This window comes from Thalassophryne amazonica, chromosome 9 (genome assembly GCF_902500255.1).
Source record: "Thalassophryne amazonica chromosome 9, fThaAma1.1, whole genome shotgun sequence".
In the NCBI taxonomy this organism is placed as follows: domain Eukaryota; kingdom Metazoa; phylum Chordata; class Actinopteri; order Batrachoidiformes; family Batrachoididae; genus Thalassophryne; species Thalassophryne amazonica.
This window is the reverse complement of record NC_047111.1, coordinates 61,748,390-61,776,310: the sequence shown is the minus strand read 5'-3', so window position 1 is coordinate 61,776,310 and position 27,921 is coordinate 61,748,390. Positions and strand designations below refer to the sequence as shown.

The 27,921-nt window shown below is 39.9% G+C and overlaps 1 protein-coding gene and 1 long non-coding RNA gene across 4 annotated transcripts in view; one reads left to right on the top strand and one right to left on the bottom strand.

Annotated features, from left to right (window-relative positions):
* The window catches only part of coro6 (coronin 6), a 105,475-nt gene that overhangs the window by 10,635 nt on the left and 66,919 nt on the right, over nt 1-27,921 (bottom strand). For all 3 annotated transcript variants that reach the window (XR_004562686.1, XM_034178196.1, XM_034178197.1), the window contains one exon: nt 1,450-1,595. Coding sequence is in view for 2 of the 3 variants with exons in the window: in XM_034178196.1 (XP_034034087.1) it covers nt 1,450-1,595 (146 nt within the window). In the remaining variant the exon portion in view is untranslated. The remainder of the gene's footprint in view (nt 1-1,449; nt 1,596-27,921) is intronic.
* On the top strand, nt 12-27,539 carry LOC117517252. The gene is made up of 3 exons (XR_004562687.1): nt 12-57; nt 1,296-1,297; nt 27,396-27,539. It is a non-coding gene; the product is annotated as an uncharacterized LOC117517252 (long non-coding RNA).

Here is a 27,921-nt window from a genome sequence, read left to right as displayed (position 1 = left end):
TTTTTAAAGCCTTGAAAGGTTGAGATCCAACTTTAAACTGTCTATAGGTGTGCATGTGTTTGTTTGTCTATATGTGGCCCTGCGACAGACTGGCGTCCTGTCCAGGGTGAACCCCGCCTCACACCCTATGACTGCTGGGATAGGCTCCTGGACCCCCATGACCTTTAATTGGAGTAATCAGTTGAAGATGAATGGCTGAGGGTTTAGATCCTAAAAATAAATAAATCTGCAGGCCCTGATGTCCTCTCCCCTTACAACCGGCTGCACATATTATAGTTGAACCAGTGTTGCATACAGTACATCTGGAAAGTATTCACGGTACTTCACTTTTTCCATATTTTATGTTACAGCCTTATTGCAAAATGGAGTAAATTCATTCTTTCCCCTCAAAATTCTACTCACAACAGCCCATAATGACAAAATGAAAGAGGTTTTATAAATGTTTGCTAAATTATTAAAAATAAAAAAAGAAGAAATCACATGTCCATAAGTATTCACACCCTTTGCTCAATACTTTGTTCATGCACCTTTGACAGCAATTACAGCCTCAAGTCATCTTGAATGATAACTTTCCAGATGTACTATATATTAAATGAAAGAGTTGACCACACAAAACATGAAATCTTCAGTTCATCCTGTCTGCAATGAAATAGCAGTCAAAGAAAAAGGAAAGAATCATTGCTGAAGTTGTTGCTGTAATTTGCATTTGCACCATACAGTTACAACGTTTTCTGATTTGGGGTTGTAGGCCAATATATACAATCTTCAATATGCTTTTTCTCCACCTCAGCATGCATCACTGACATTACTACAGTTAACATCTCATAGCTTGTTCAAAGATACTGTGTTTATGTAGTTACTGACCAAGTTGACAGATTTATTTCCCCAGAAAATGTCAATGCGACTGATCAGTAGGTTGCTGGTTAATCCCACCATGCATCACTGACATCAGCTTAATGACCATGTCTTAGCACATTCAAGAGATAATGTGTTTAAACCATCCCATGGACAGACACACAGAGGGACAGGAGGACCTACAACAAGATAATACCTTTTCGGCTGTCAATTGAGAGGTTAAAAACTACATTCAGCAAACATCCTGTTGGCGTATCAGTCAATGAACACAAACAATAATGGGGAACTGAAATGTGTTGAGTGTTCCTCTATTGGCACACTTTTCCATTTGTGAACAAAGTGAAAACCAGTAAGTTGTGTGCTAATATTGAAGTGTTGACAAAGGTCGAGTATATAAGAACCAACCAAATCTTAAATTACAACTACTTGGACTTGCTAAGGAGTCATCAAAAATTAATTATGTGATGGGGTGCTTAAATTAGATTCAACAGTGCTCAAGTCCGTCAAGGGTGAGGCAGACACTCGATTTCGTCAGGGTATTAAACAAGTGGCCCTCGGGTCACACCCCCATTTTCTAACACCACCACATCCTACCTGGCAATCTCACACTTTGTAACGTCCACACCTCTCTTGGGCATAAAGCCCATACCCCTCTGAGGCTCCTTACTGCTGTAGGTGTTCAGGTAGTGGACGTATGGCGGCTCGTCTGTGATCTCAAAGTAACGGATACTGCTGTCCCCCTACACACACACAAATGCATGAACGAAGCAAAAGAAATGTTTTCTCAGAATAAGTCAACAGAAACACATTCAAAACATCTGGTTCTCCATGTGCACACAATTTTAAATGTAAAACACAGTCAACAACTTTGTACCTTCCCACAGAGGTAGACCATGTTGCATCTGCATCATAATATGGTAACAACACTCCATTACTTGTGTCCAACTCCAACAGTGCAATTGGCTCCTCAAAGTTTGTCTGTGGACAGCATCATTGAAAAAAAAAACAAAAAACATGAAGAACGCACTTGTTTTGAATGATAACAGTAGATAATAATCAGGCCTATGCTGTGTTTTTACCGGGTCCCAGAGGCCGAGCTCCCGTTGGCTCATCCTGGTAAATCCTGTGGTGAAGATGTTTCCATCTCTGGTGAACATGGCTCTCATTGGCCGGATCCCTTCATGTGGAGCTAGACGTTCCTATTGGTTGACAGAGATGGTGTAGACAAGAAAATTTAAAGGCAAGAAGGTATTTAATGCTGCTGTGGGTTTTCTTTTTCATGTTCTCCTGCTCAGCCTTTTCAGCTGTTTGTAGTGTTATTTTATTTAAGAAAACTGTTGATTTGTTGAGGTTCACTTACAAATCTGGAAAAGCACCAGCATAGTGCCCATGTTCACCATGGGTAAGCAATCAACAGATTGTACACTGGGATTAACAAAATCATATAAAAGAGGGGTGCAAAATCACTCCCCATTGGTTATAGATCAGGTCTAGGAGCATGCAGCAGTGCATTGCCTCACCACACCACAGAACCACCCTAGGTTAGCAATGTCAACCACCTATGCAGGTCTTTGGTCCATCCCTAATCCTCAAATGTAGCAATCTATCTGTTGCAGCCAGGTGAAAGGTGGGCATCCCCTTGGCCTTTTTCAGCTACTTGTGTCCATAGCACTGAGGAGGCTATGTGCTGGATCATGCCCAGAGAAACACACCACAGGGCCAAAATGTTGTAGCTGATATTCCCTCGCAATAGTGCAGCAGATAGAATATTTACAGGGGAATCCTTCAAATGGTGATGCAAGCACCAAATTTGGTAAAAGTACACCTTAGATATTACTCTTTTAAAAACCGACAGGTCACTTGAATTTTCAATAGGCGGCCACGTAGGGGTCAATTAAAGAATTACGTGGGGTCAAAATATAAAATGCTCCAGTCATATTGGCTATGTACCACAGGCTTTTAAGGTGGCAGTAATTAAACCATTACTTAAAAAGCCATCACCTGCAGCTTTTGATACTGTTGACCATAAAATTTTATTACAGAGATTAGAGCATGCCATAGGTATTAAAGGCACTGCGGTGGTTTGAATCATATTTATCTAATAGATTAGAATTTGTTCATGTAAATGGGGAATCTTCTTCACAGACTAAGGTTAATTATGGAATTCCACAAGGTTCTGTGCTAGGACCAATTTATTCACTTATTCACACACACCAATTAGCTAAACTGCAGGATTGTCTTACAGACATAAAGACATGGATGACTCTAATTTCCTGCTTTTAAACTCAGATAAAACTGAAGTATTGCACTTGGCCCCACAAATCTTAGAAACATGGTGTCTAACCAGATCCTTACTCTGGATGGCATTACCCTAACCTCTAGTAATACTGTGAGAAATCTTGGAGTCATTTTTGATCAGGATATGTCATTCAATGCGCATATTAAACAAATATGTAGAACTGCTTTTTTGCATTTGCACAATATCTCTAAAATTAGAAAGGTCTTGTCTCAGAGTGATGCTGAAAAACTAATTCATGCATTTATTTCCTCTAGGCTGAACTATTGTAATTCATTATTATCAGGTTGTCCTAAAAGTTCCCTGAAAAGCCTTCAGTTAATTCAAAATGCTGCAGCTAGAGTACTGACGGGGACTAGAAGGAGAGAGCATATCTCACCCATATTGGCCTCTCGTCACTGGCTTCCTGTTAATTCTAGAATAGAATTTAAAATTCTTCTTCTTACTTATAAGGTTTTGAATAATCAGGTCCCATCTTATCTTAGGGACCTCATAGTACCATATCACCCCAATAGAAGCACTTCGCTCTCAGACTGCAGGCTTACTTGTAGTTCCTAGGGTTTGTAAGAGTAGAATGGAGGCAGAGCCTTCAGCTTTCAGGCTCCTCTCCTCTGGAACCAGCTCCCAATTCGGATCAGGGAGACAGACACCCTCTCTACTTTTAAGATTAGGCTTAAAACTTTCCTTTTTGCTAAAGCTATAGTTAGGGCTGGATCAGGTGACCCTGAACCATCCTTAGTTATGCTGCTATAGACTTAGACTGCTGGGGGGTTCCCATGATGCACTGAGTGTTTCTTTCTCTTTTTCCTGGTTCTCTCCCTCAGCCCCAACCAGTCCCTGCAGAAGACCTGCCCCCTCCCTGAGCTGGGTCTGCTGGAGGTTTTCTTCCTGTTAAAAGGGTTTTTCCTTCCCACTGTTGCAAGTGCTTGCTCACAGGGGGCGTTTTGACCGTTGGGGTTTTTTTTCGTAATTATGTATGGCTTTGCCTTACAATATAAAGCGCCTGGGGCAACTGTTTGTTGTGATTTGCGCTATATAAATAAAATTGATTTGATATTGAAAATTATACTACATTATTTGTCTGATTGTAAAGATTCCAAAAAAGGTATAGTTAGACAATCTATGACTGAATTCTATAGAGTTATGGGGTATAAACAACAAGAATGGTGACAAAGTTCAGCTTCAGTTACAGGGGTCAAAAGTTAGAGTTGCTCCAATTTGTTCAAAAGTGATGCAAATTATTGGCTGAGTTAATAGGGTTTCAAAAAGGAATAGTTTGCACCATGTATCATGCTAGTTTCATGTTACTGGATAACATATGTCCATGTCATAGCATTCAATGGACGTCAACTATATTTGACCTTTACTTTAAATGATCAAGCATTCAACACAGCCAAACTATTCCATTATTAATCCAAGTAGCTCAATCAACAATTTGCACCATTTTTTTACTAAAAGTTGGAGCAACTTTAACTTTTGACCCCTGTACAAACTGAAACTGACCTTGTCACCATTTTTAAGTTTTTTACCCCATAACATTCATTCAGTCATAGATAGTCCCAAACTATACCCTTTTGGAATCTTTAGCTGTCCGGAACACCTCTCCAGCGAGGCGTCCGGATGCCCCCTGGACGCCTCGCTGGAGAGGTGTTCCGGGCACGTCCCATTGGAGGAGGCCCAGGGAAGACCCAGGACACGCTGGAGGGACTAGTCTCTCAGCTGGCTTGGAATGCCTTGGGGTTTCCCCGGAGGAGCTGGGGGAGGTGTGTGTGGATCGGGAGGTCTGGGCGGCTTTGCATGAGCTGTTGCCCCCACGACCCGACTTCAAATAAAGCGAAGGAAAAAAATGGAGAAATGTAATTCGATTGACCCCTACGTGGTGGCCTATTGAAAATTCAAGTGGCCCGTCGGTTTTCAAAAGAGCAATGTCTAAGGAGAATTTGTACTGGATTTGGTGCTTGTATCACTATGTGAAGTATTGTTTCAGTTATTTGCTGCACTACAATGGAAGCAGCACGCCTCAACCTGAGTCTGTATAAGTAACTATTTAATTGGCACAAACGTCACTCAGTGGTACCCAAGCATCCTCCAAATAGACCTTTTACCAAGGACATCTAGTCACACCTTAGGACAACTGGTAAGCAACAAAGTCTCACACCTATGCAGTAAGACAGGAAGCACCAGGACCAGAAACATTTCATTAATCAATCATCAGTTTGGCGAAAAAATTTAAATGGTAAATGGACTGCATTTACAGTAGTGTTCAGAATAATAGTAGTACTATGTGACTAAAAATGATTATTGTTACATGGGAAACAAGGTACCAGTAGATTCAGTAGATTCTCACAAATCCAACAAGACCAAGCATTCATGATATGCACACTTTTAAGGCTATGAAACTGGGCTATTACAAAAAGTAGAAAAGGGGGTGTTCACAAAACAACCATCAAAATGGATAGAAGAATAACCAGAATGGCAAAGACTCACCCATTGAATCAGCTCCAGGATGATCAAAGACAGTCTGGAGTTACCTGTAAGTCCTGTGACAGTTAGAAGACGCCTGTGTGAAGCTAATTTATGTGCAAGAATCCCCTGCAAAGTCCCTCTGTAAATAAAAGACGTGCAGAAGACGTTACAATTTGCCAAAGAACATCAACTGGCCTAAAGAGAAATGGAGGAATATTTTGTGGACTGATGAGAGTAAAATTTTTCTTTTTGGGTTCAAGGGCCACAGACAGTTTGTGAGACGACCCCCAAACTCTGAATTCAAGCCACAGTTCACAGTGAAGACAGTGAAGCATGGTGGTGCAAGCATCATGATATGGGTATGTTTCTCCTACTATGGTGTTGGGCCTATATATCGCATACCAGGTATCATGGATCAGTTTGGATATGTCAAAATACTTGAAGAGGTCATGTTGCCTTATGCTGAGGAGGACATGCCCTTGAAATGGGTGTTTCAACAAGACAATGACCCCAAGCACACTAGTAACCGAGCAAGATCTTGGTTCCAAACCAACAAAATTAATGCCTCGCAGATGTGAAGAAATCATGAAAAACTGGTTATACAACTAAATACTAGTTTAGTGATTCACAGGATTGGTAAAAAAGCAGTTTGAACATAATAGTTTTGAGTTTGTAGCGTCAACAGCAAATGCTACCATCATTGTGAACACCCCCTTTTCTACTTTTTTTTTTACTAATAGCCCAATTTCATAGCCTTAAGAGTGTGCGTATCATGAATGCTTGGTCTTGTTGGATTTGTGAGAATCTACTGAATCTACTGGTACCTTGTTTCCCATGTAACAAGAAATATACTCACAACCTGGATTAATCTTTAGTCACATACCACTACTATTATTCTGAACACTACTGTATATAGCGCTTTTCCATCTGCATCAGATGCTCAAACCGCTTTACAATAATGCCTCACATTCACCGCAATGTCAGGGTGCTGCCATACAAGGCACTCACTACACAATGGGAGCAACTAGGGGATTAAGGACCTTGCCCAAGGGCCTTTAGTGGTTTTCCGGTCAGGTTGGGATTGAACAGAGGATCCTCTGGTCTCAAGCCCAACGCCTTAATCACTAGACCATCACCTCACCAAAATTTAACAATTTTACTTTCAAATCCATGCGTGCTTTATGTTTGTTACTTAACAAGCGACAGCAGCCTACAGTGGCCGCTGTAACACAGATTAGTGTTACAGAGTCACCACTATATGTCAGTGTTTAATCACCATGGACTCAGTGAATCAGAATGGCCTTTATTTGCCAAGTATTCTCAAAGAATACAAGGAATTCGACTCCAGTTTGAACTGTACTCTGTACAAGCATGTATAAATATACGCTAACACGAAATAATTCACAATAAAATCACAACAGAAAAAAATGTGCAATAAAATGTGCAGTAAAAAATGTGTGCAAAGGACAAAGACTGAAGTCCCACACTGAGGTATATGACTGAGTTTTTGGCAGGTTAGTCGTTTATCAGTGTGATGAACAACTGTTCCTGTGTCTGGTTGTTTTGATGTACAGAGCTCTGTAACTTCGACCGGAGGGGAGGAGTTTAAACAATGTGTGTCCAGGGTGTGAGGGGTCTGCAGAGATGTTACCAGCTCACTTCCTGGTCCTGGACCGGTATGAATGAATGAATGAATGAATGAAAACTGTTTATTTCGAACATTTGATACAACAACAATTACAAGATAGATCAGTAAAGACAACAACAAAAAAGTTTCCTACTGTGTACCCAACATGTCCGAAAAGGGGTAGGGTGAAGCATCAACGTATTTATCCCTACCCTTCTTTCCCCCACAACCAGTTAATACCCTTTGCCACATATACACATAGATTCCTACACACCTAAATCGATATCAATATATTATATATACATATATATATACATATACACACATCATACTATACATACACATATCAAATACTACATACTACATATTACACATATATACAACAAACATAAAATACACCTTCACATACCCTACTTACATACAAAATACTATATATTTACAAGACGAAGGCAAAAAAACAAAAACACCCTAACCCTCATTACCCTTCCTCCTCCCTATACCCAGAAAAAAACCTATTTTTGTACCGCTGTTTGAACTGGTTCATGCTTGGACATTGCTTGAGCCCCACTCCCCAATCTGTTCCACATCCTCACCCCACAGACGAAATACAGAACCTTTTAATGTTGTTCGTGCCACTGATGCTTTAAATTAAATTTCCCCCTCAGACTGTAATCCCCTGATCTGTTAAAAACATATTTTTAATATTTGCTGGATAAGTAAATTGTTTATTGCTTATACACAATTTGTACTGTTTGAAAATGAACCAAGTCTGTGAATTTAAGAATTTGGATTGTTAAAAATAGTGGATTTGTATGATCTCTATAGCCAGTATTATGAATAATTCTTATAGCTCTTTTCTGCATTACTGATAGTGATTGTGTTGTACCTTATAAGTATTACCCCATACCTCTGCACAGTACTGTAATATGGTAAAACCAGTGAGCAGTAAAGAATGCGGAGTGAGTTGTGTCCAGAATATGTTTCGCTTTGTTTAGAACTGAAATGCTTCTTGACAGTTTACTTTGTATATGTTTTCTATGAGTCTTCCAGTTTATCTTATCATCTATTATCACCCCCAGAAACTTATTTTCATGTACCCTTTCAATATCTACCCCCTCGACTTGTAACTGAACCTGTATGTCTGTATTACAATAGCCAAATAACATGTATTTTGTTTTACTTAAGTTTAATGATAATTTGTTTCTGTCAAAACATATTTTCAATTTTCCCATTTCTATACTGATCCTCCTCAGTAACTCCTGCAAATCCCCCCCTGAACAAAAAATGCTTGTGTCATCTGCAAATAATACTAATTTTAATATTTTGGAAACATTGACAATATCATTTATATAAATTAGAAACAGTTTTGGACCCAATACTGACCCCTGTGGGACGCCACAAGCATTGTCCAAGCATGATGATGTATATTCCCCCAACTCACAAACTGTTTTCTGTTACTTAAGTAGCTTCTCACCCAGTGCAACACCAACCCCCTAATCCCATACTGTTCAAGTTTATTGATTAATATGTCATGATTAATTGTATCAAAAGCCTTTTTAAGGTCCTATAATATTCCAACTGAATGTAATTTGTGGTCTATGGCGTTTGTAATCTCCTCAACTGATTCTATTAATGCAAGTGATGTTGAACTATGTGCTCTGAATCCATATTGACTATCAGTAAGTAATTTATGTTTATTTATGAATGTGCTAATCTATTATTGAATAACTTTTCTAATAATTTGGAAAATTGTGGAAGCAAAGAAACAGGTCTATAATTTGTGAAGTGGTGTCTCTCCCCAGTCTTATACAGCGGCACAACCTTAGCTATTTTCATTTGATTGGGAAATTTACCGGTTTGAAATGATAAGTTACAGATGTATGTTAATGGTTCTACAATCCATTCAATGACCTGTTTTACCACCACCATATCAATTTCATTTAAATCGGTAGATGTTTTATATTTACAATTATTCACGATGTCTATAATTTCATTTCCATCCACTGCTGTGAGGAACATTGAACAGGGATTTCTTTCTATAAGATTATTATCCCAATCCTCAGATTGGGAATCAGGAATTTTTTCTGCCAAGCTTGGTCCAATATTTACAAAAAAATTATTAAAACCGTTGACTACCTCATCCTTATTTTCCTTCTTGACATTATTATCAATGAAATACTGAGGGTAACTCTGTTTTTTATACCATTTTGATAATGCTATTTAATATATCCCATATTCCTTTAATATTGTTTTTGTTATTATATAATATGTTACTATAATATTCCTTCCTACATACCCGTATAATATTAGTTAATCTATTTTTTGTATTTCTTATATCTATTTTCTGCCTCTTTAGTCTTTAGTTTTATGAATTCTCTATACAGTGTATTTTTCTTATTACATGCATTTCGTAACCCTTTCGTCATCCATGGTCGAGCTTGGATTTTTTGTTTTCTGTAGTCTTGTTTAATTGGACAATTTTTATCATATAATGATGTAAATATTTGTAAAAAAGTTTCATATGCCTATCAACATCACTTTCACTGTATACCTTTTCCCAGTTTTGCTCCTGTAAATCCTTCTTTAGTGTGTTCATGTTTTCCTCTGTCCGCACTCGCCTGTATTTTATTTTCTCCTCTGGCTGATTCCGCCGATGGTTTCTATATAAACGATGAAAACTGGTAGATGATCACTAATGTCATTGATTAATAATCCACTCAAGTGTTATTCTCAATATCATTGCTGAATATATTATCAATTAAGGTAGGCACTATGGGATGTAATTCTGCTTGGCCTGGTGATTTTTGGATTAAAACTCATACTGTACATTATACTGATAAATTCATCTGTTATTTTATGCTTATTTGGATTGAGCAGATCAATATTTAAGTCACCACAATGAACACAGTTTTTTGATTAGTTTTTGAGAACATTTTTCCCATACAGTCAGTGAATGTTTCAATACTAGATCCTGGTGCTCTATATATACAGCTGACTAATACATTTTTGCTTTTTTCTTCACATATTTCAATAGTATACATTCTAATAAGTTATCAATCACAGTTGTCATATTGTCTACTATTTTATAATCCATGTTCTTATCCACATACACAGCCACTCCTCCTCACTCTTATTTTTTCTATTACACAATTAAATTCATATCCATCCAGTTCAAATCCATTCCTTTATCTTCATTGATCCATGTTTCTGATATAGCAATTATGTTAAATATTTTTTTAAACTGACCTTAAATATTCTTTAATGTTGTTAAAGTTGCCTATAGACTTCTGCTGTTGAATGGATTATTGATAATTTGTTATCCGTTCTAATGATCCGATTAAACTGTTCATCTGTATAATAGCAACAACTGTCATTGATATTTGAGAAGAAATTATTGTCTGGGTCTATATCGTGCTCCAAGTCCAGTACATTGTGGTCTGTGTATTTAAATGTTCTCAGTTCTACTTTTCCATGATCAGCAATCCTTTGAGTTATATCCTTCTTGTCTCCAGATGTAGATGAATAGGTAGTAGATGAATAGGTTCCTCTGGTCTGTGTCATGGTGTTGTGATGTGTTTGTGTCCTCATACCTTATTGGTCATATTTGTCCAGATCCTCGCTTTAAGAAACACTATTGTTCATATTTGTCCAGCTCCTCGATGTTCCTTATTGCCATGACTTTGCTTGTTCTGGTGATCCGTTCAGTTTGATGAATATTTTACAGTTGAAGTCCATGTGTGCTGGATTTTTCCCTGTTTCTTCAAGAAGCGTGGCTTCCTGGCGATTGTCGGCATTCCTGTTTGGTGAGATGTTCATTGATGAATACGTTTGTCCCTTTCAGTTTTCTTCCTTGTTTTAACAGTGCTGTTTTGTGTTTTCTGTTGATGAATCTCATGATGATGGTTCGTTTATCACCGTCATTTCTCCGGGGCAGAGGGGTGGCACGCTTCAATGTTATTTAAATCCATTTCTATACCTTTAGATAGGAGGGAAATCAGCAACCTGTTTTTCCACAGAGCTGACCTCCTGTTCACTGGGTCCCCTCCGCTCTCATCCTGTTACCGCCCGTGGTAGGCCGTGGTTTGATAGTGAAGACCTGTGATGATGACGTCGTTAATTCTGGTGTACTGCTCCAATTCAGCCACTCTATTTTCCAGCTGCACCAGATGCCGGTCTTTCTCGGCATCTGGAGCCGTAATGCCTTCACCTCCTCCACCAGATCCATGATTGATTTCTGTTGCTGCTTCACAACAGAAATCTCCTCTGATAGAAAGTCCAGAGATTTTTAATATCGTCACCTTCCTCCGCTGTCAGAACCTTCTTAGGCCCCCATGGTCGGCTTATGAGCAGCTTGTCGATCGCCGATGTTAACAGCCTGCGTTGTTTGTCACCGGGATGGATCTGCACTGCGCTGGTGCCGCGCGGCCCTCGGTGTTTCCGCGCTGATGGATCCGCGGTGGCTGCACGAGCCTCGGGGAAGCGGCACTCGTGACGCGCGGCTCTAATGACGCAGCGCGCGGCCTCAGTGAATTCACCACGTTGAGCCTCGGACGTTGTTGCTGTCCAGTCGCGGGGCTAAGTTGCCGGTTGAGGTGGTATTCCCACTGTCCGGGTTGGCAAACACCGGCGTGGCAGATGGCAACACAAAACACCACCTCTGAAAACTCAGGTACAAACTTTTTGCAGCTCGCTCTGACGACACGCAGCTCTGACTGACTGTGACTGACGCAGCTCTGACCTGGAACGAGAGAGTATAAGTCCTGGATGGAGGGCAGGCTGGTTCCGATGATTTTTTTCTGCAGACAGTTCATTGAAATCTGAGCCCATCATGTTTGGAGGCAGAAGGAACCAAAACAGAGATGAAGATGCACAGGACAGACTGGATGATGGATATGTAGAAGATGATGAGCAGTTCCTGGGGCAGGTTGAACTTCCTGAGCTGTCTGAGGAAGTACATCATCTGCTGTCCCTTTTTCCTGAAGACGTCTATGTGGGAGGTCCACTTCAGATCCCGGAAGATGGTGAATCCCAGCAACTAGAAAGTGTCCACTTTCTCCATTAGTCCACCATCATCTTCACAGTCTTGAGCGGGTTCAGCTCCAGGTTGTTCTGACCACACCAGAGGACCAACTGTTCCACCTCCTATCTGTATGCAGCCTCATCACCATACTGGATGAATCCATTGATGGTGGTATTGTCCGTAAACTTCAGGAGTTTAACAAAGGAGTTCCCTGAGGTGCAGTCATTCATATAGACTGAGAACAGCAGTGGTTAGAGCACACACCCCTGAGAGGCGCCAGTGCTGATGGTCCATGTGCTGGATGTTATGCTCCCCAGCCTCACCTGCTGTCTTTACCATCAGGAAGTTGGAGATCCACTGACAGGTGGGAGCTGAAGTTGGAGAGTTTTTGGTGGAGAATGTCAGGAATGATGGTGCTGAACGCCGAGCTGAAGTCCACAAACAGGATCCTCACATACATCTCTGCCGAGTCCATGTGCTGCAGGATGTAATGCAGTCCCATGTTGACTGCATCCTCATCTGACCCATTTGCCCAGTAGGCAAATTGCAAGGGGTCCAGCAGGGATCCTGTGATGTCCTTTAGGTGGCTCAACACCAGCTGTTCAAAAGACTTCATGACTACAGATGTCAGGGCGATGGGCCTGTAGTCATTTAGCCCTGTTATGGAGGGTTTCTTTGAGACTGGGATAATAGTGGAGCGTGTGAAGCAAAAGAGGACCTCACACAGCTCCAGAGATCTGTTGAAAATCCAGATGGGGGGCCAGCTGATCAGCACAGGCACTCAGACATGAGGGAGCAACACCATCAGGTCAAATCTGCGTAAAACAGATTCAACTCCTCAGCCAGTCAGTCAGTCGGGGGTTCTCCACAGGTTGGGAGGTTGGTCTCCAGTAGTTTGTGGCATGTTGAAGATGTCTCCACACTGCTGCAGGGTCATTGGCTGAGAATTGTTTTTCAGACCATCAGAGTAGCTCCTCTTTGCTACTCTGATCTCCTTTGTCAGCATGTTTCTGGCCTTCTTGTACAGGAGCTTGTTGCCGCCTCTGTAGGCCTCCTCTTTGGCCTGGCGGAGCTGCCTCACATTCCCAGTAAACCAAGTTTGTTGTTGCTGTATGTGCAGAAAGATTTGGTCTGCACACACAGATCCTCACAAAAACTGATGTAAGATATCACAGTGTCACAAAGTCCATGAATGTCTGTGGATGCAGCTTCAAAGACACTCCAGTCTGTGCAGTCAAAACAGGCCTGTAGCTACTGCCTCGACTCACCGGTTCACATCTTTACAGTCTTCGCTACAGGGTTTGCAGATTTTAATTTCTGCCTTTAGGTGGGAATGAGGTGGATCAGACAGTGATCAGAGAGTTCCAAAGCTGCACAGGGAATAGACCAATAGCCGTCCTTTATTGTGGTGTAGCAGTGATCAAGAATGTTTGCGTCCCTGGTGGGACATGTGATGTGCTGTCTGTATTTGCAGAGTTCATGGCTGAGATTTGCTCTGTTAAAATCCCCCAGAATGATAAGCAGGGAGTCTGGATACCTCTTCTCCACATCCGTGACTATCCAGGGTTGGGACCAGGAAGCAGAGTTGTAGTCTTACACACCTCTCTGCAGCTTCTCTCCCCCTGCCATCCCCTCATTACCCCATCCCCGTAGAGACGGGGCCTGCTCCCAGACTACCAATAACCAGCAAAAATCTATTTAAGCATAAAAATTCAAAAAGAAAAAATAATATAACACCTTCAACTGCACCACAGACTAAAACAGTTAAATGTGGTCTATTAAACATTAGGTCTCTCTCTCTTCTAAGTCCCTGTTAGTAAATGATATAATAATTGATCAACATATTGATTTATTCTGCCTTACAGCAGGATGAATATGTTAGTTTAAATGAGTCAACACCCCCTAGTCACACTAACTGCCAGAATGCTCGTAGCACGGGCCGAGGCGGAGGATTAGCAGCAATCTTCCATTCCAGCTTATTAATTATCAAAAACCCAGACAGAGCTTTAATTCATTTGAAAGCTTGACTCTTAGTCTTGTCCATCCAAATTGGAAGTCCCAAAAAACCAGTTTTATTTGTTATCTATCGTCCACCTGGTCATTACTGTGAGTTTCTCTGTGAATTTTCAGAACTTTTGTCTGACTTAGTGCTTAGCTCAGATAATTATAGTGGGCAATTTTAACATCCACACAGATGCTGAGAATGACAGCCTCAACACTGCATTTAATCTATTATTAGACTCAATTGGCTTTGCTCAAAATGTAAATGAGTCCACCCACCACTTTAATCATATCTTAGATCTTGTTCTGACTTATGGTATGGAAATTGAAGACTTAACAGTATTCCCTGAAAACTCCCTTCTGTCTGATCATTTCTTAATAACATTTACATTTACTCTGATGGACTACCCAGCAGTGGGGAATAAGTTTCATTACACTAGAAGTCTTTCAGAAAGCGCTGTAACTAGGTTTAAGGATATGATTCCTTCTTTATGTTCTCTAATGCCATATACCAACACAGTGCAGAGTAGCTACCTAAACTCTGTAAGTGAGATAGAGTATCTCGTCAATAGTTTTACATCCTCAAGAAGACAACTTTGGATGCTGTAGCTCCTCTGAAAAAGAGAGCTTTAAATCAGAAGTGCCTGACTCCGAGGTATAACTCACAAACTCGCAGCTTAAAGCAGATAACCCGTAAGTTGGAGAGGAAATGGCATCTCACTAATTTAGAAGATCTTCACTTAGCCTGGAAAAAGAGTCTGTTGCTCTATAAAAAAGCCCTCCGTAAAGCTAGGACATCTTACCACTCATCACTAATTGAAGAAAATAAGAACAACCCCAGGTTTCTTTTCAGCACTGTAGCCAGGCTGACAAAGAGTCAGAACTCTATTGAGCCGAGTATTCCTTTAACTTTAACTAGTAATGACTTCAGGACTTTCTTTGCTAATAAAATTTTAACTATTAGAGAAAAAATTACTCATAACCATCCCAAAGACGTATCGTTATCTTTGGCTGCTTTCAGTGATGCCAGTATTTGGTTAGACTCTCTCTCTCAGATTGTTCTGTCTGAGTTATTTTCATTAGTTACTTCATCCAAACCATCAACATGTCTATTAGACCCCATTCCTACCAGGCTGCTCAAGGAAGCCCTACCATTATTTAATGCTTCGATCTTAAATATGATCAATCTATCTTTATTAGTTGGCTATGTACCACAAGCTTTTAAGGTGGCAGTAATTAAACCATTACTTAAAAAGCCATCACTTGACCCAGCTATCTTAGCTAATTATAGGCCAATCTCCAACCTTCCTTTTCTCTCAAAAATTCTTGAAAGGGTAGTTGTAAAACAGCTAACTGATCATCTGCAGAGGAATGGCCTATTTGAAGAGTTTCAGTCAGGTTTTAGAATCATCATAGTACAGAAACAGCATTAGTGAAGGTTACAAATGATCATCTTATGGCCTCAGACAGTGGACTCATCTCTGTGCTTGTTCTGTTAGACCTCAGTGCTGCTTTTGATACTGTTGACCATAAACTTTTATTACAGAGATTAGAGCATGCCATAGGTATTAAAGGCACTGCGCTGCGGTGGTTTGAATCATATTTATCTAATAGATTACAATTTGTTCATGTAAATGGGGAATCTTCTTCACAGACTAAGGTTAATTATGGAGTTCCACAAGGTTCTGTGCTAGGACCAATTTTATTCACTTTATACATGCTTCCCTTAGGCAGTATTATTAGACGGCATTGCTTAAATTTTCATTGTTACGCAGATGATACCCAGCTTTATCTATCCATGAAGCCAGAGGACACACACCAATTAGCTAAACTGCAGGATTGTCTTACAGACATAAGGACATGGATGACCTCTAATTTCCTGCTTTTAAACTCAGATAAAACTGAAGTTATTGTACTTGGCCCCACAAAACTTAGAAACATGGTGTCTAACCAGATCCTTACTCTGGATGGCATTACTCTGACCTCTAGTAATACTGTGAGAAATCTTGGAGTCATTTTTGATCAGGATATGTCATTCAAAGCGCATATTAAACAAATATGTAAGACTGCTTTTTTGCATTTACGCAATATCTCTAAAATTAGAAAGGTCTTGTCTCAGAGTGATGATGAAAACTAATTCATGCATTTATTTCCTCTAGGCTGGACTATTGTAATTCATTATTATCAGGTTGTCCTAAAAGTTCCCTGAAAAGCCTTCAGTTAATTCAAAATGCTGCAGCTAGAGTACTGACGGGGACTAGAAGGAAGAGCATATCTCACCCATATTGGCCTCTCTTCATTGGCTTCCTGTTAATTCTAGAATAGAATTTAAAATTCTTCTTCTTACTTATAAGGTTTTGAATAATCAGGTCCCATCTTATCTTAGGGACCTCATAGTACCATATCACCCCAATAGAGCGCTTCGCTCTCAGACTGCAGGCTTATTTGTAGTTCCTAGGGTTTGTAAGAGTAGAATGGGAGGCAGAGCCTTCAGCTTTCAGGCTCCTCTCCTGTGGAACCAGCTCCCAATTCGGATCAGGGAGACAGACACCCTCTCTACTTTTAAGATTAGGCTTAAAACTTTCCTTTTTGCTAAAGCATATAGTTAGGGCTGGATCAGGTGACCCTGAACCATCCCTTAGTTATGCTGCTATAGACTTAGACTGCTGGGGGTTCCCATAATGCACTGAGTGTTTCTTTCTCTTTTTGCTCTGTATGCACCACTCTGCATTTAATCATTAGTGATTGATCTCTGCTCCCTCCACAGCATGTCTTTTTCCTGGTTCTCGCCCTCAGCCCCAACCAGTCCCAGCAGAAGACTGCCCCTCCCTGAGCCTGGTTCTGCTGGAGGTTTCTTCCTGTTAAAAGGGAGTTTTTCCTTCCCACTGTCGCCAAGTGCTTGCTCACAGGGGGTCGTTTTGACCATTGGGGTTTTTACGTAATTATTGTATGGCCTTGCCTTACAATATAAAGCGCCTTGGGGCAACTGTTTGTTGTGATTTGGCGCTATATAAATAAAATTGATTGAAATTGATTGATTGATCTGTGATCTGGTCATTGAGCTGCTCCTGCGCCTCCTCCGTTACGCACACCTGAGGTGGAATATAAACACTGAGCAGCACAAATGAGGCTAACTCCTGTGGTGAATAGAACAGATGACAGTTTATGAAAACGTTTCCAGCTGAGGGCTGCACGTCCTCTTCAACACAGACATCTGCACATCAACCAGGCTGAGTGTAGGCCATTTTTTAAATTTATGTTACAATCATTTAGCATGTAAAGAGAGGCCAACATGACCCAAAATAAGAAGCTCACTGGTCCTCACCTGGATCCATCAAAATTAAAAAATTTGAGGGCTGGATATGCAACAGATTTTATAGAGTTCCTTATAGAAGTTTCCAGAATTGCTTGCTCACTAAACGACTCACTGAGTCCTGTTAAAAGGGAGTTTTTCCTTCCCACTGTCGCCAAGTGCTTGCTCACAGGGGGTCGTTTTGACCATTGGGGTTTTTACGTAATTATTGTATGGCCTTGCCTTACAATATAAAGCGCCTTGGGGCAACTGTTTGTTGTGATTTGGCGCTATATAAAAAAAAAATTGATTGATTGATTGATTGAATGACTATTAATCCTATGCATGCCCTGTTAAATCATAGGTGAGGAGAGAGAAAAAAAAAAAAGACATGCCACACACACGCACCCACCACTACCAAATTAACTTTTTGAAACTTGCTCAGTAGGTTGGAGCAGGTTAAATAGATCTACTGCAGATTCTGGATAAATGAGCACATGTGTTACTGCTTTACAAGTTGTCTCCTTGAAAGTCAAACATCAGTAGAAGACCTATACAGGCCATGAGGTTCAGCAATCTGGTGGTCGTCCTCTGACTCTGCAACGTGAACTGGATGAGTCTATGACTCCACCTGAAGGGGACATCAAGGCATCACAGGCTACTTCCCCAGACAAGATGGGCACCAATTTAGCTGGATGGACTGGGACAATGCAATGAAGTGTCAAAACAAAACAGACTGGTGGCCTGAAGCACCAACCTGGACTCAAACCCCGGTCCACATTTTGGCAGTCCAACTCCTCTTACACAGATAAATCTGGTCTGCATTAACATCAGCAGAAAAATAGACAAAAGTGTTTTGTATAGATTATTGATTGTCATTGATATTTTAGACAAACATGTTTTAGTAGAAATGCCATTTCTTTGAATGTTAAATACAGTTATAAAACAAAGGTAAATTTACTGCATTTGATTTTTCTCTCTCTTTTTTTTAAAGCAGATAGCATTCTAGTGGAAGGTGTGCTGAATATTTTGTCCACCCTCTATGTCCTCGTCACTTACCGCAACCACCTCCCTCCTACGGGGGTCACATACACGCAGACGTCGGTCCTTACAGGTGGTGCAAAACAAACTGCCATTTCGGTTCCAGCTGATGCTGTAAATGAGGTCTGGGTGGTCATCCATGGAGAGCACGGGCTCGCCCGTCCCCACGTTCCAGATGATTATCAGGTTATCACTGCCTGAGAGTGGACATGATCAATAAACATGAATGCAGTCAAAGCAGAGCTTATGTACTCGCACAAAAGGAGGAGGTTACAAATAACTCAACAAATCACATACCGTGCATCTGTAAAGTATTCACAGCATGTTTTTTTTCTTCCACATTTTATTATGTTACAGCTTTATTCGAAAATGGAGAAAATAAGTTTTCCCTCTCAAAATTATACTCACAAAACCCCATAATGACAACATGAAAGTTTTTTTTTTATTTTTTTGCAAATTTATTAAAATAATAATAATAAAATAATAAACAAACTAATAACTCAATACTTGTGTACATGTGATTTTACATGTACACAAGTATTCACACCCTATGCTCCGTACTTTGTTGCTGCACCTTTATCAGCAATTACAGTCTCAAGTCTTCCTGAATATGATGGCACAAGCTTGGCGCATCTGTTTTAGGCAGTTTTGTCCATTTCTCTTTGCAGAACCTCTCAAGCTCCATCAGGTTGGATGGGGAGCATCGGTGCACAGCCATTTTCAGAACTCTCCAGAGATGTTCACTCAGATTCAGGTCTGAGCTCTAACTAGGCCACTCAAGGACATCCACTCCTTGATATCTTGGCTGTGTGCTTAGGGTCATTTTCCTGCTGCAAGAAGAACTGCTGCCCCAGTCTGAGGTCAAGAGCACTCTGGAGCAGTTTTCATCCAGGATGTCTCTGTACATTTCTGCATTCATCTTTCTCTCAATCCTGACTAGTCTCCTAGTTCCTGCTGCAGAAAAACATCCCCACAGCACAATGCTGCCACCACCATGCTTCACTGTAGGGATGGTGCCTGGTTTTCTCCAAACATGATGCCTGGCATTTATGCCAAAGAGTTCAATCTTTGTCTCATCAGACCAGAGAATTTTGTTTCTCATGGTCTGAGAGTCCTTCAGGTGCCTTGTGGCAAACTCCAGGTGGGCTGCCATGTGCCTTTTACTAAGGAGTGGCTTCCATCTGGCCACTCTACCATAAAGACCTGATTGGTGGATTGCTGCAGAGATGGTTTTCCTTCTGGAAGGTTCTCTCTCCACAGAAGAATGCTGGAGCTCTGACAGAGTGACCATCGGGTTCTTGGTCACATCCTTGACTAAGGTCCTTCCCCCCGATCTCTCAGGTTAGATGGGCAGCCAGCTCTAGGAAGAGTCCTGGTGGTTCTGAACTTCTTCCATTTACAGACGATGGAGGCCACTGTGCTCATTTGGACCTTCAACTGTGGGACCCTTATATGTAGACAGGTATGTGCCTTTCCAAATCATGTCCATTCAACTTAATTTAGGTAGACTCCAATTAAGCTGTAAAAATCTCAAGGATGATCAGTGTAAAGAGGATGCACCTGAGCACTGAACACTTTTTTCACATCATTATGGGTGTTGTGTGTAGAATTTTGAGGAAAAAAATTAATTCATTTTGGAATACGGCTGTAAAAAATGTGGAAAAAGTACAGTGCTATAGATACTTTCTGGATGCACTGTATGTTCATGTGTGCGTTACCCGCTGTGAGTAGTATGTTGCGTGCTGATGGATGCCAGCTGACAATTCCAACACGTTTGGAATGACCCTCCAGAACTACAATGGGATCGGACAGGGGGCGGTTCAATGTGTAATCTGGTATTTGCCACACCTGGAGAGAAGGATCAAGATAAAAATCAGAAAATCTTGTGTTGGTGATCAAACTTGTGTGTAGTAAGTAAACATAATTGCAGTCAGAGAAACAGAAAAGTACCAAACATCAATTGGTTCAAAACGTCTGAGGGTCCGACAAGCTCCCAATTAATCAAGCTGCAGAGGGTCAGGGTTCTTCAAAGTGGCTCTCAAACTTTTTTTTAACTAGGTAATAGTGCCTATAGGCATGAAGACAGTAAAGACTACAGAAATTAGACATTTAACTCCTATGACCCTGACCTTTATCCAAATGATTGTCCTGTGGCTGACCTTGTCAGGGCCATTCTGGAATCCACCATGGCATGTGCTACATTTAGTGCAAACCAGGCTGAATATCAAACTCACTTCAAATGCCAAAGTTAATTCTGTAAGGCCAATTTGGGCGCCAATATTCACTGGCATTCTGGCCAGGCCACTCCAGGACCTTGAAATGCTTCTTACAGAGCCCCTCCTTAGTTGCCCTGGCTGTGTGTTTGAGGTCACTGTCATGCTGGAAGACCCAGCCATGACTCATCTTCAATGCTCTTACTGAGGGAAAGAGGTTGTTTGCCAAAATTTCACAATACATGACCCCATCCATCCTCCCTTCAATACGGTGCAGTCCTCCTGTCCCCTTTGCAGAAGAGCACCCCCAGAGTATGATGTTTCCACCCCCATGCTTCACGGTTTGTGATGGTTTTCTTGGGGTTGTACTCATCCTTTAAACATGGTAAGTGGAGTCCAAAAAGCTCTATTTTGGTCTCATCTGACCACATGACCTTCTCCTCTCCTCTGGATCATCCAGATGGTCACTGGTGAACTTCAAACAGGCCTGGACATGTGCTGGCTTGAGCAGGGGGACCTTGCTGCTCTACAGGATTTTAAAACATGACAGCATCATGTTACTAATGTAACCTTTGTGACTGTGGTCCCAGCTCTCTTCAGGTCACTGACCAGATCGTCCTGTGTAGTTCTGAGCTTTCTCAGAATCATCCTAGATTGACAGTCATCTTGTGTTTCTTCTACTTTCTAATAAATAATCATAACAGTTGTTGTCTTCTACCACACTGCTTGCCTGTTGTCCTGTAGTCCATCCCAGCCTTGTGCAGGTCTACAGTTTTGTCCCTGGTGTCCTTAGACAGCTGTTTGGTCTTGGCTATGGTGGACAGGTTGGAGTGTGATTGACTGAGTGTGTGAACAGGTGTTTTATACAGGTAACAAGTTAAAACAGGTGCAATTAATACAGGTAAAGAGTGCAGAATAAGAGGGCTTCTTAAAGAAAAATTAACAGGTCAGAGAATTCTTGCTGGTTGCTAGGTGTAACATACAAATAAATTACAAAAAAAAAAAAAAAAAAATTCATACACTGTGATTTCCGGATTTTCTTTCTTTTTTTTTAGATTATGTCTCACAGTGGACATGCACCTAAGATGAAAATCTCAGACCCCTCCATGATTTCTAAGTGGGAGAACTTGCAAAACCGCAGGGTGTTCAAATACTTATTTTCCTGACTGTATATATTAAAAAGCATGTGCGCGTGATTTTATTTATGTATTTACGTTGAACTTACTAAAGTAATTGTAAAATATGCTATAAATACATGGATGACAAGAAAGGGAAACACTTATTTCCACTGTGGTCCATTTAAATATCAAATGACAAAATAGAAGTAACAATAACATAAAAATAATAAAACTGATAATAATAGTCTGTATTATAATAGCCAAGTGGCCTCCGCATGCGTGCGTATGGTTTCAATCATGGGAAACGGGGGGAGCTGACATTTGCTATTTGGTTTGCTTATGTATTTTTTGGTTAGGGATGAATGCCATGAAAACGGAAAGTTATATTTTTAGAGAAATTAGTGATATTATCTAACAGCGAACAATGGATATTGTGCTGCACTGTACCATGGGAGTTCAGTGTTTTGGGGTTTAACATGTGGTTCATGTTAGTTTAACAGTGTTAGTGTTATTCATTTACTGTCTTTTTGTACTTCAAATGGTTTAGTCAGTTTAGTTAATTGTCATGTTGCCATTACCATGAGTGAAAAGGGTAGTGCGTATGAGGTCTTCCATCACGTCTCCATTTGTGGGTGTACAAAAATAACTGTGTGCGTGCATGTAATTTGGAACACGGACAAACTGGGGAGAGCTGACATTTGCCGTTGGTATGCTTATGTATTTTAGGTCAAGGATGAACGCTGTGAAAATGGAAAGTTGATAGGACTAATATTTGTGGAGAAACTACAGATATTCGCTAAAAACACTTGAACAATGTGATACTTATATCTGGACTCGCATCATTCCAGCAGAGGGCAGTAAGTCATCTATATATTAAAAGCATGCGCACATGCATTATATTGTTTAGTAAGTTCAAGTACATAATATAATTGTAAATATATGTTAAAAATACATGGATGACACAAGAAAGTGAGAACATTTATTTCCATTGTGGTCAATTTAAAAATCAAATGACAAAATAGAAGTAATAATAAAATAATATTAATAGTGTGTATATGATAAGGACCTAAACAATTTATAAATACAATAAGACAGTAAATTAACAGGAAAAAAAATGTAATCAACAGGAAATTAAAGGCCTGAGTTCTTCTAAAAACTGTTGAGGTCTAAGGTTCTAAAACAGTCTGGACTCACTCGTTATTCCAACTCATAGAAACTTTGTATAATTTATTGTAAAGCAGCTGGTAACTTAATATGAGCTGGAAAGACCTGTCATCTACACGACAGACGACATCACCTGGTTCTCTCTATTGTTATAAACAATTCAAACATTTTTTCCTGCAGTGTGGCTTGTTACATGGTCTTGGAGTTTGCACAGTGAAAGCAATTAAACATCATACTGATCATTTGTGAACAAACCAACAGTTCATATGCACAAGATAAAAATAATCTAACATTAAATTGAAGACACTACATGTAAACTTACTGGCAGGCTGTTTGTGTCACAAGTGGAGATGCTACGTTGAGTGGTGGGTCTGGAACCCAAGACGTTCTTTTTAGCCACTTTGAGTTCTCGGCTCTTGGGTGGCATATAGCCCTCTTTCATAGACATCAAAATTGGGTCTTCATCGCGGCCCTCCAGCCACTCCTCAGGCTCCATGGCTGGTTCAGGTCCTGCTGTATCTGGGTACAGGTCATCCTGGAAGAGGTCCGACTGCAATAGATTTGACAAGGAAAATATGGAATGCCAGCTTTTTTTTGTGGTGGTGTTGAAAGAAAATGCACTGTGAAGACTGAGGTCACTATTAAAAGAAATAAATAAAGCATGTTATTCAGTACAAGTGATAAATCTGTGAGCTCGATTGCTTCAACACAAAATAATGTGCTTGAGCTTTAAAAAACAAAACACCGATTTTAGTTTTAACAGTCACCAGTTTCATGGTGATGCGGCAGAGAGAAGGATTTGATTTCTGCAACATTTTGAACGGAAGGCACATGGTAGACTTGAGCCTAGATTTATTTTATTTTTTTGTATACAAATTCAGAGGTGCAGAAGACAAAAGCTGCACTATGCACTAAAGCCCAAATCACATATTAGTTTGCCTTTCACAAATACGTATGTTGGCACCAGTGTTATTTTTTCAATGCAAACTTTTATTTTGCTGAATAAACAATGTATAAAAACACGGTGACCATTAGAAATGGTGTCATTATATAGTTTGTCCAACAGAGAGCACTCCATTGGCATAATTTACAGTGCCAATCAAAAGGCCTCAGGTACAATTTTTTTGTCCTAAGGGTTTGATAAAGTGTTAGGAATCATTGACTATATTATACAAATAATGAATGTTTATGAGTGCAACGGTAAGAATCGTTCACCACGTGATATTCTTTCCATTGCACTAATGAAAAAACATTTGTTTTATGAGTATATAATGCCTAAAACAGATCCTTGTTATTTCATATTTTATTTATTTCTAAACAAGAGAAAAGGGACTTGTGCCCTTCCTGGTCCTACGGTGTCCACTAAAGCTCTGTAGCGAGACAGAGATGCCCCATCTCACCCAAGTGTCATCTGATGAAGCCTGCTGTGCCCCAGTGGCACCCTGCAAGCCCCGAGCTGTGGCGGGGTCAACCCAGCTTTCGTGGCTCTGCCTCCAGCAAACACTGCTTTCTCAGGACCCCCGACTCGCTCAAGTCCCCTCTGTGCATCCAGCCTTCCTATCCGTTAGCCAGTGAGTCTGGGCACTGTGGGGCCTGGCTGCTGTTTTAAAATAAGTGCTGTCACCACTAGCTAGTGTGAGTGCGCGGTGGTCATGGCATGCGATAGCACAAAAAGTATAGGACCAAACTTGCACGGTAAATGAAACACAATGGCAAATAGTATGAATGATGCATATCATGTGACATACAAACCACCAATCAAATGGCAAGGATCGATTTAAGCATTATATACATTCCAATATCCATCCAGCTATGTATCTTTTTTTTTTTTATTTACTTTGTCATGTTGTGGAGATTTATTTTAATGGAATTTAAATGGCATTTTAATAAATAAATAAAAATTCTTCTTTTAATTTGATGTCAGAAAAATTTAAGTGTGTGAAAACTGACTGGTTCACAGCACTGTATTCAAGAAGTGTTCATGGAAAATATGAAGTTGAGTGAACACATTTGCTTGTGATGAGTGAGTGTGGACTTGCTTTTCTTGGCACAGTCATTGTGATGGCTCACACTTCTTGTCATGGAGCTTGTATAACCTAAGAGATTAAAAATGGGGGGGGGGGAGATTAAGATTAAAATTTGTCAATAATTGATGCAGCATCAGTGAAAGTCTGCATCCCACAACTAGGAAACAGAAAATGCCTTTTCTCTTACACTATAACTGACACCTTTTCAATGGTACAGTGCTCCAAAAGTAAACCTTTTTAGAAGTGGATTCAGAAGCTGCCAACAGAACAATCTGGACTAAACCTGTGGTCTTAGTTACTCAGTGTTGTATAAAGTTCAGGAAAAATCACACTTAAGTACAAGTACAGATACCCATTAAAAAAAATGACTTTGGTAGAAGTTCAAGTAACCGATTGAAATGCTACTCAAGTAAAAGTCTTAAAGTATCTAGTATTTATTGTACTTAAGTATGACAAGTAATGTACAACTAAATGTACTCAAGTATTGAAAGTAAAAGTACAAGTAAATGTTAATCAAAAACGGACTGATTTTTTTTTATATAAAGTTTATCTAGGCTTGTAAATGACTGGTAGTATTAGTCAAAATACTGAAAATTGTGTCATCACACAAAAACACTTAAGAAACAAGGTTTGAAAACCTAAACGAGAGTAGGCTACTCACTAGGTGTTCACAGGAAACATTTATTTCTATATGTATTATTTATTTTCATTGTTACATGGTTTATCTTTTCTGTTGTGTTTTGTTTCATTAGGTTCTTTTTGTCTTTCTCTAAATTGTATTGTAACATTATTAGTCTATTATTATTGACTATTATTGTCTATAATGTAGACTATTATTGTTGTTGCCATTATTAATATATGAATAAAAATAAATTTGAAAAATTACAATTTGACTCTTTTACGACAACGAACACTGAGCCATTAATTATACAGAAAACAAATCAACACAAACGTGCTGATGCAAACAGCCTAATGCTAACTTTAACATTGAAAACACCATAGACATGCTAATGCATTAGCATCGATCCTGTTTTAAGTTATAAAAATCACATCAACTGTTTCGGAAGACCATAACAGGTCGGTTTAACATAAAAATATTAAATATTACTCACAGACATACGCTGTTCAGGTTTTAGCGAGGAAAAATTAGGATAAAGTGAAATATAGCAATCAATCCACGAATCGTAGATCAAAGCACTGCTTCGACCTGCGAATCATTGCTTTGATTGGTTCAAGGTTCAAAGCAAAGCCGCGCTGCAGAAAAGTTGATTACATACCCGCTGCAGGTCTGTAATCAATGTAGAGAAATTATCATTTTCCTGACAAACACCCCCCAAGTGCGCAACTGCAAAAAAAAAAAAAAAAAAAAAAGCCTATCGGACATGCCTCATGACAAACCGGCCTGACTACGTTGCAGTCACTAGCTGTCTCTGGGTGAAAACAACTTTTTTCGTGTGTGTGTTTTTTGCAACGAGTAATGGCATGGCGCATAGAAAATGTATCGAGTAGAAGTATGCAATTAAGGTCAGAAATGTAGTGAAGTAAAAGTGAAAGTAAGCTGAATTAAAAAAAAAAACTCAAGTACAAAGTCTCCCAAAACGTACTTAAGTACAGTAGTGAAGTATTTTTACTTCGTTACTATACAACACTGTTATTTAACCTCCTGAATCTTAAAAGTACTCACAAAAAATAAACTATAATGATTTTAAAGTAAGGTCGCTTTCCATTGTTGATTTTTGCTTCCCTGGTTTCAAAAATAAGGAAATTGGGCCCAAATGTCCACAACAGCTGTCTAAAGGTGTGCGTCAGTGTCATACATGATTATTCACCAGGTTACCGTCAATTATAAATGCCATTTATTCATGCAGTAACATGACATAGGAGCTGCTGGGCGTGCTCACTACAGCACTGTGCATAGTCAGTTCATCATAAAAAGAGGTTACAACAACGCTCACCTGTATCATTAACATCTGAAACTGTCTTCTGCTGAACAGCCCAGCGTACCTTTCATGGGATTAGGCTCAGTTATATTTCAAAAGGATATTTAAAGAGGTCAGCAAACAGTGCAGGTGTATGAACACTGAACCACTGGAACAGTGTCACTGATCACAAAACCCACAGATTAGCAAATGTATAAGATCAGCAAAAAAGGGGATATTATTGTATTATACCCTACTTCTTCCCTCCAGTCATACCTCTAATAGCCATACTTTCTCACTTTTAACTCAAGTTTTAAAGCCTTGAAAGTTGAGATCCAACTTTAAACTGTCTATAGGTGTGCATGTGTTGTTTGTCTATATTTGCCCTGCGACAGACTGGCGTCCTGTCCAGGGTGAACCCCGCCTCACACCTATGACATGCTGGGATAGGCTCCTGGACCCCATGACCTTTAATTGGAGTAATCAGTTGAAGATGAATGGCTGAGGGTTTAGATCCTACAAAATAAATAAATCTGCAGGCCCGATGTCCTCTACCCCTTACAACCGGCTGCACATATTATAGTTGAACCAGTGTTGCATACAGTACATCTGGAAAGTATTCACATGGTACTTCACTTTTCCATATTTTATGTTACAGCCTTATTGCAAAATGGAGTAAATTCATTCTTTCCCCTCAAAATTCTACTCACACACAGCCCTAATGAACAAATGAAAGAGGTTTTATAAATGTTTGCTAAATTAGTAAAAATAAAAAAAAAAGAAAATCACATGTCCATAAGTATTCACACCCTTTGCTCAATACTTTGTTCATGCACCTTTGACAGCAATTACAGCCTCAAGTCATCTTGAATGATAACTTTC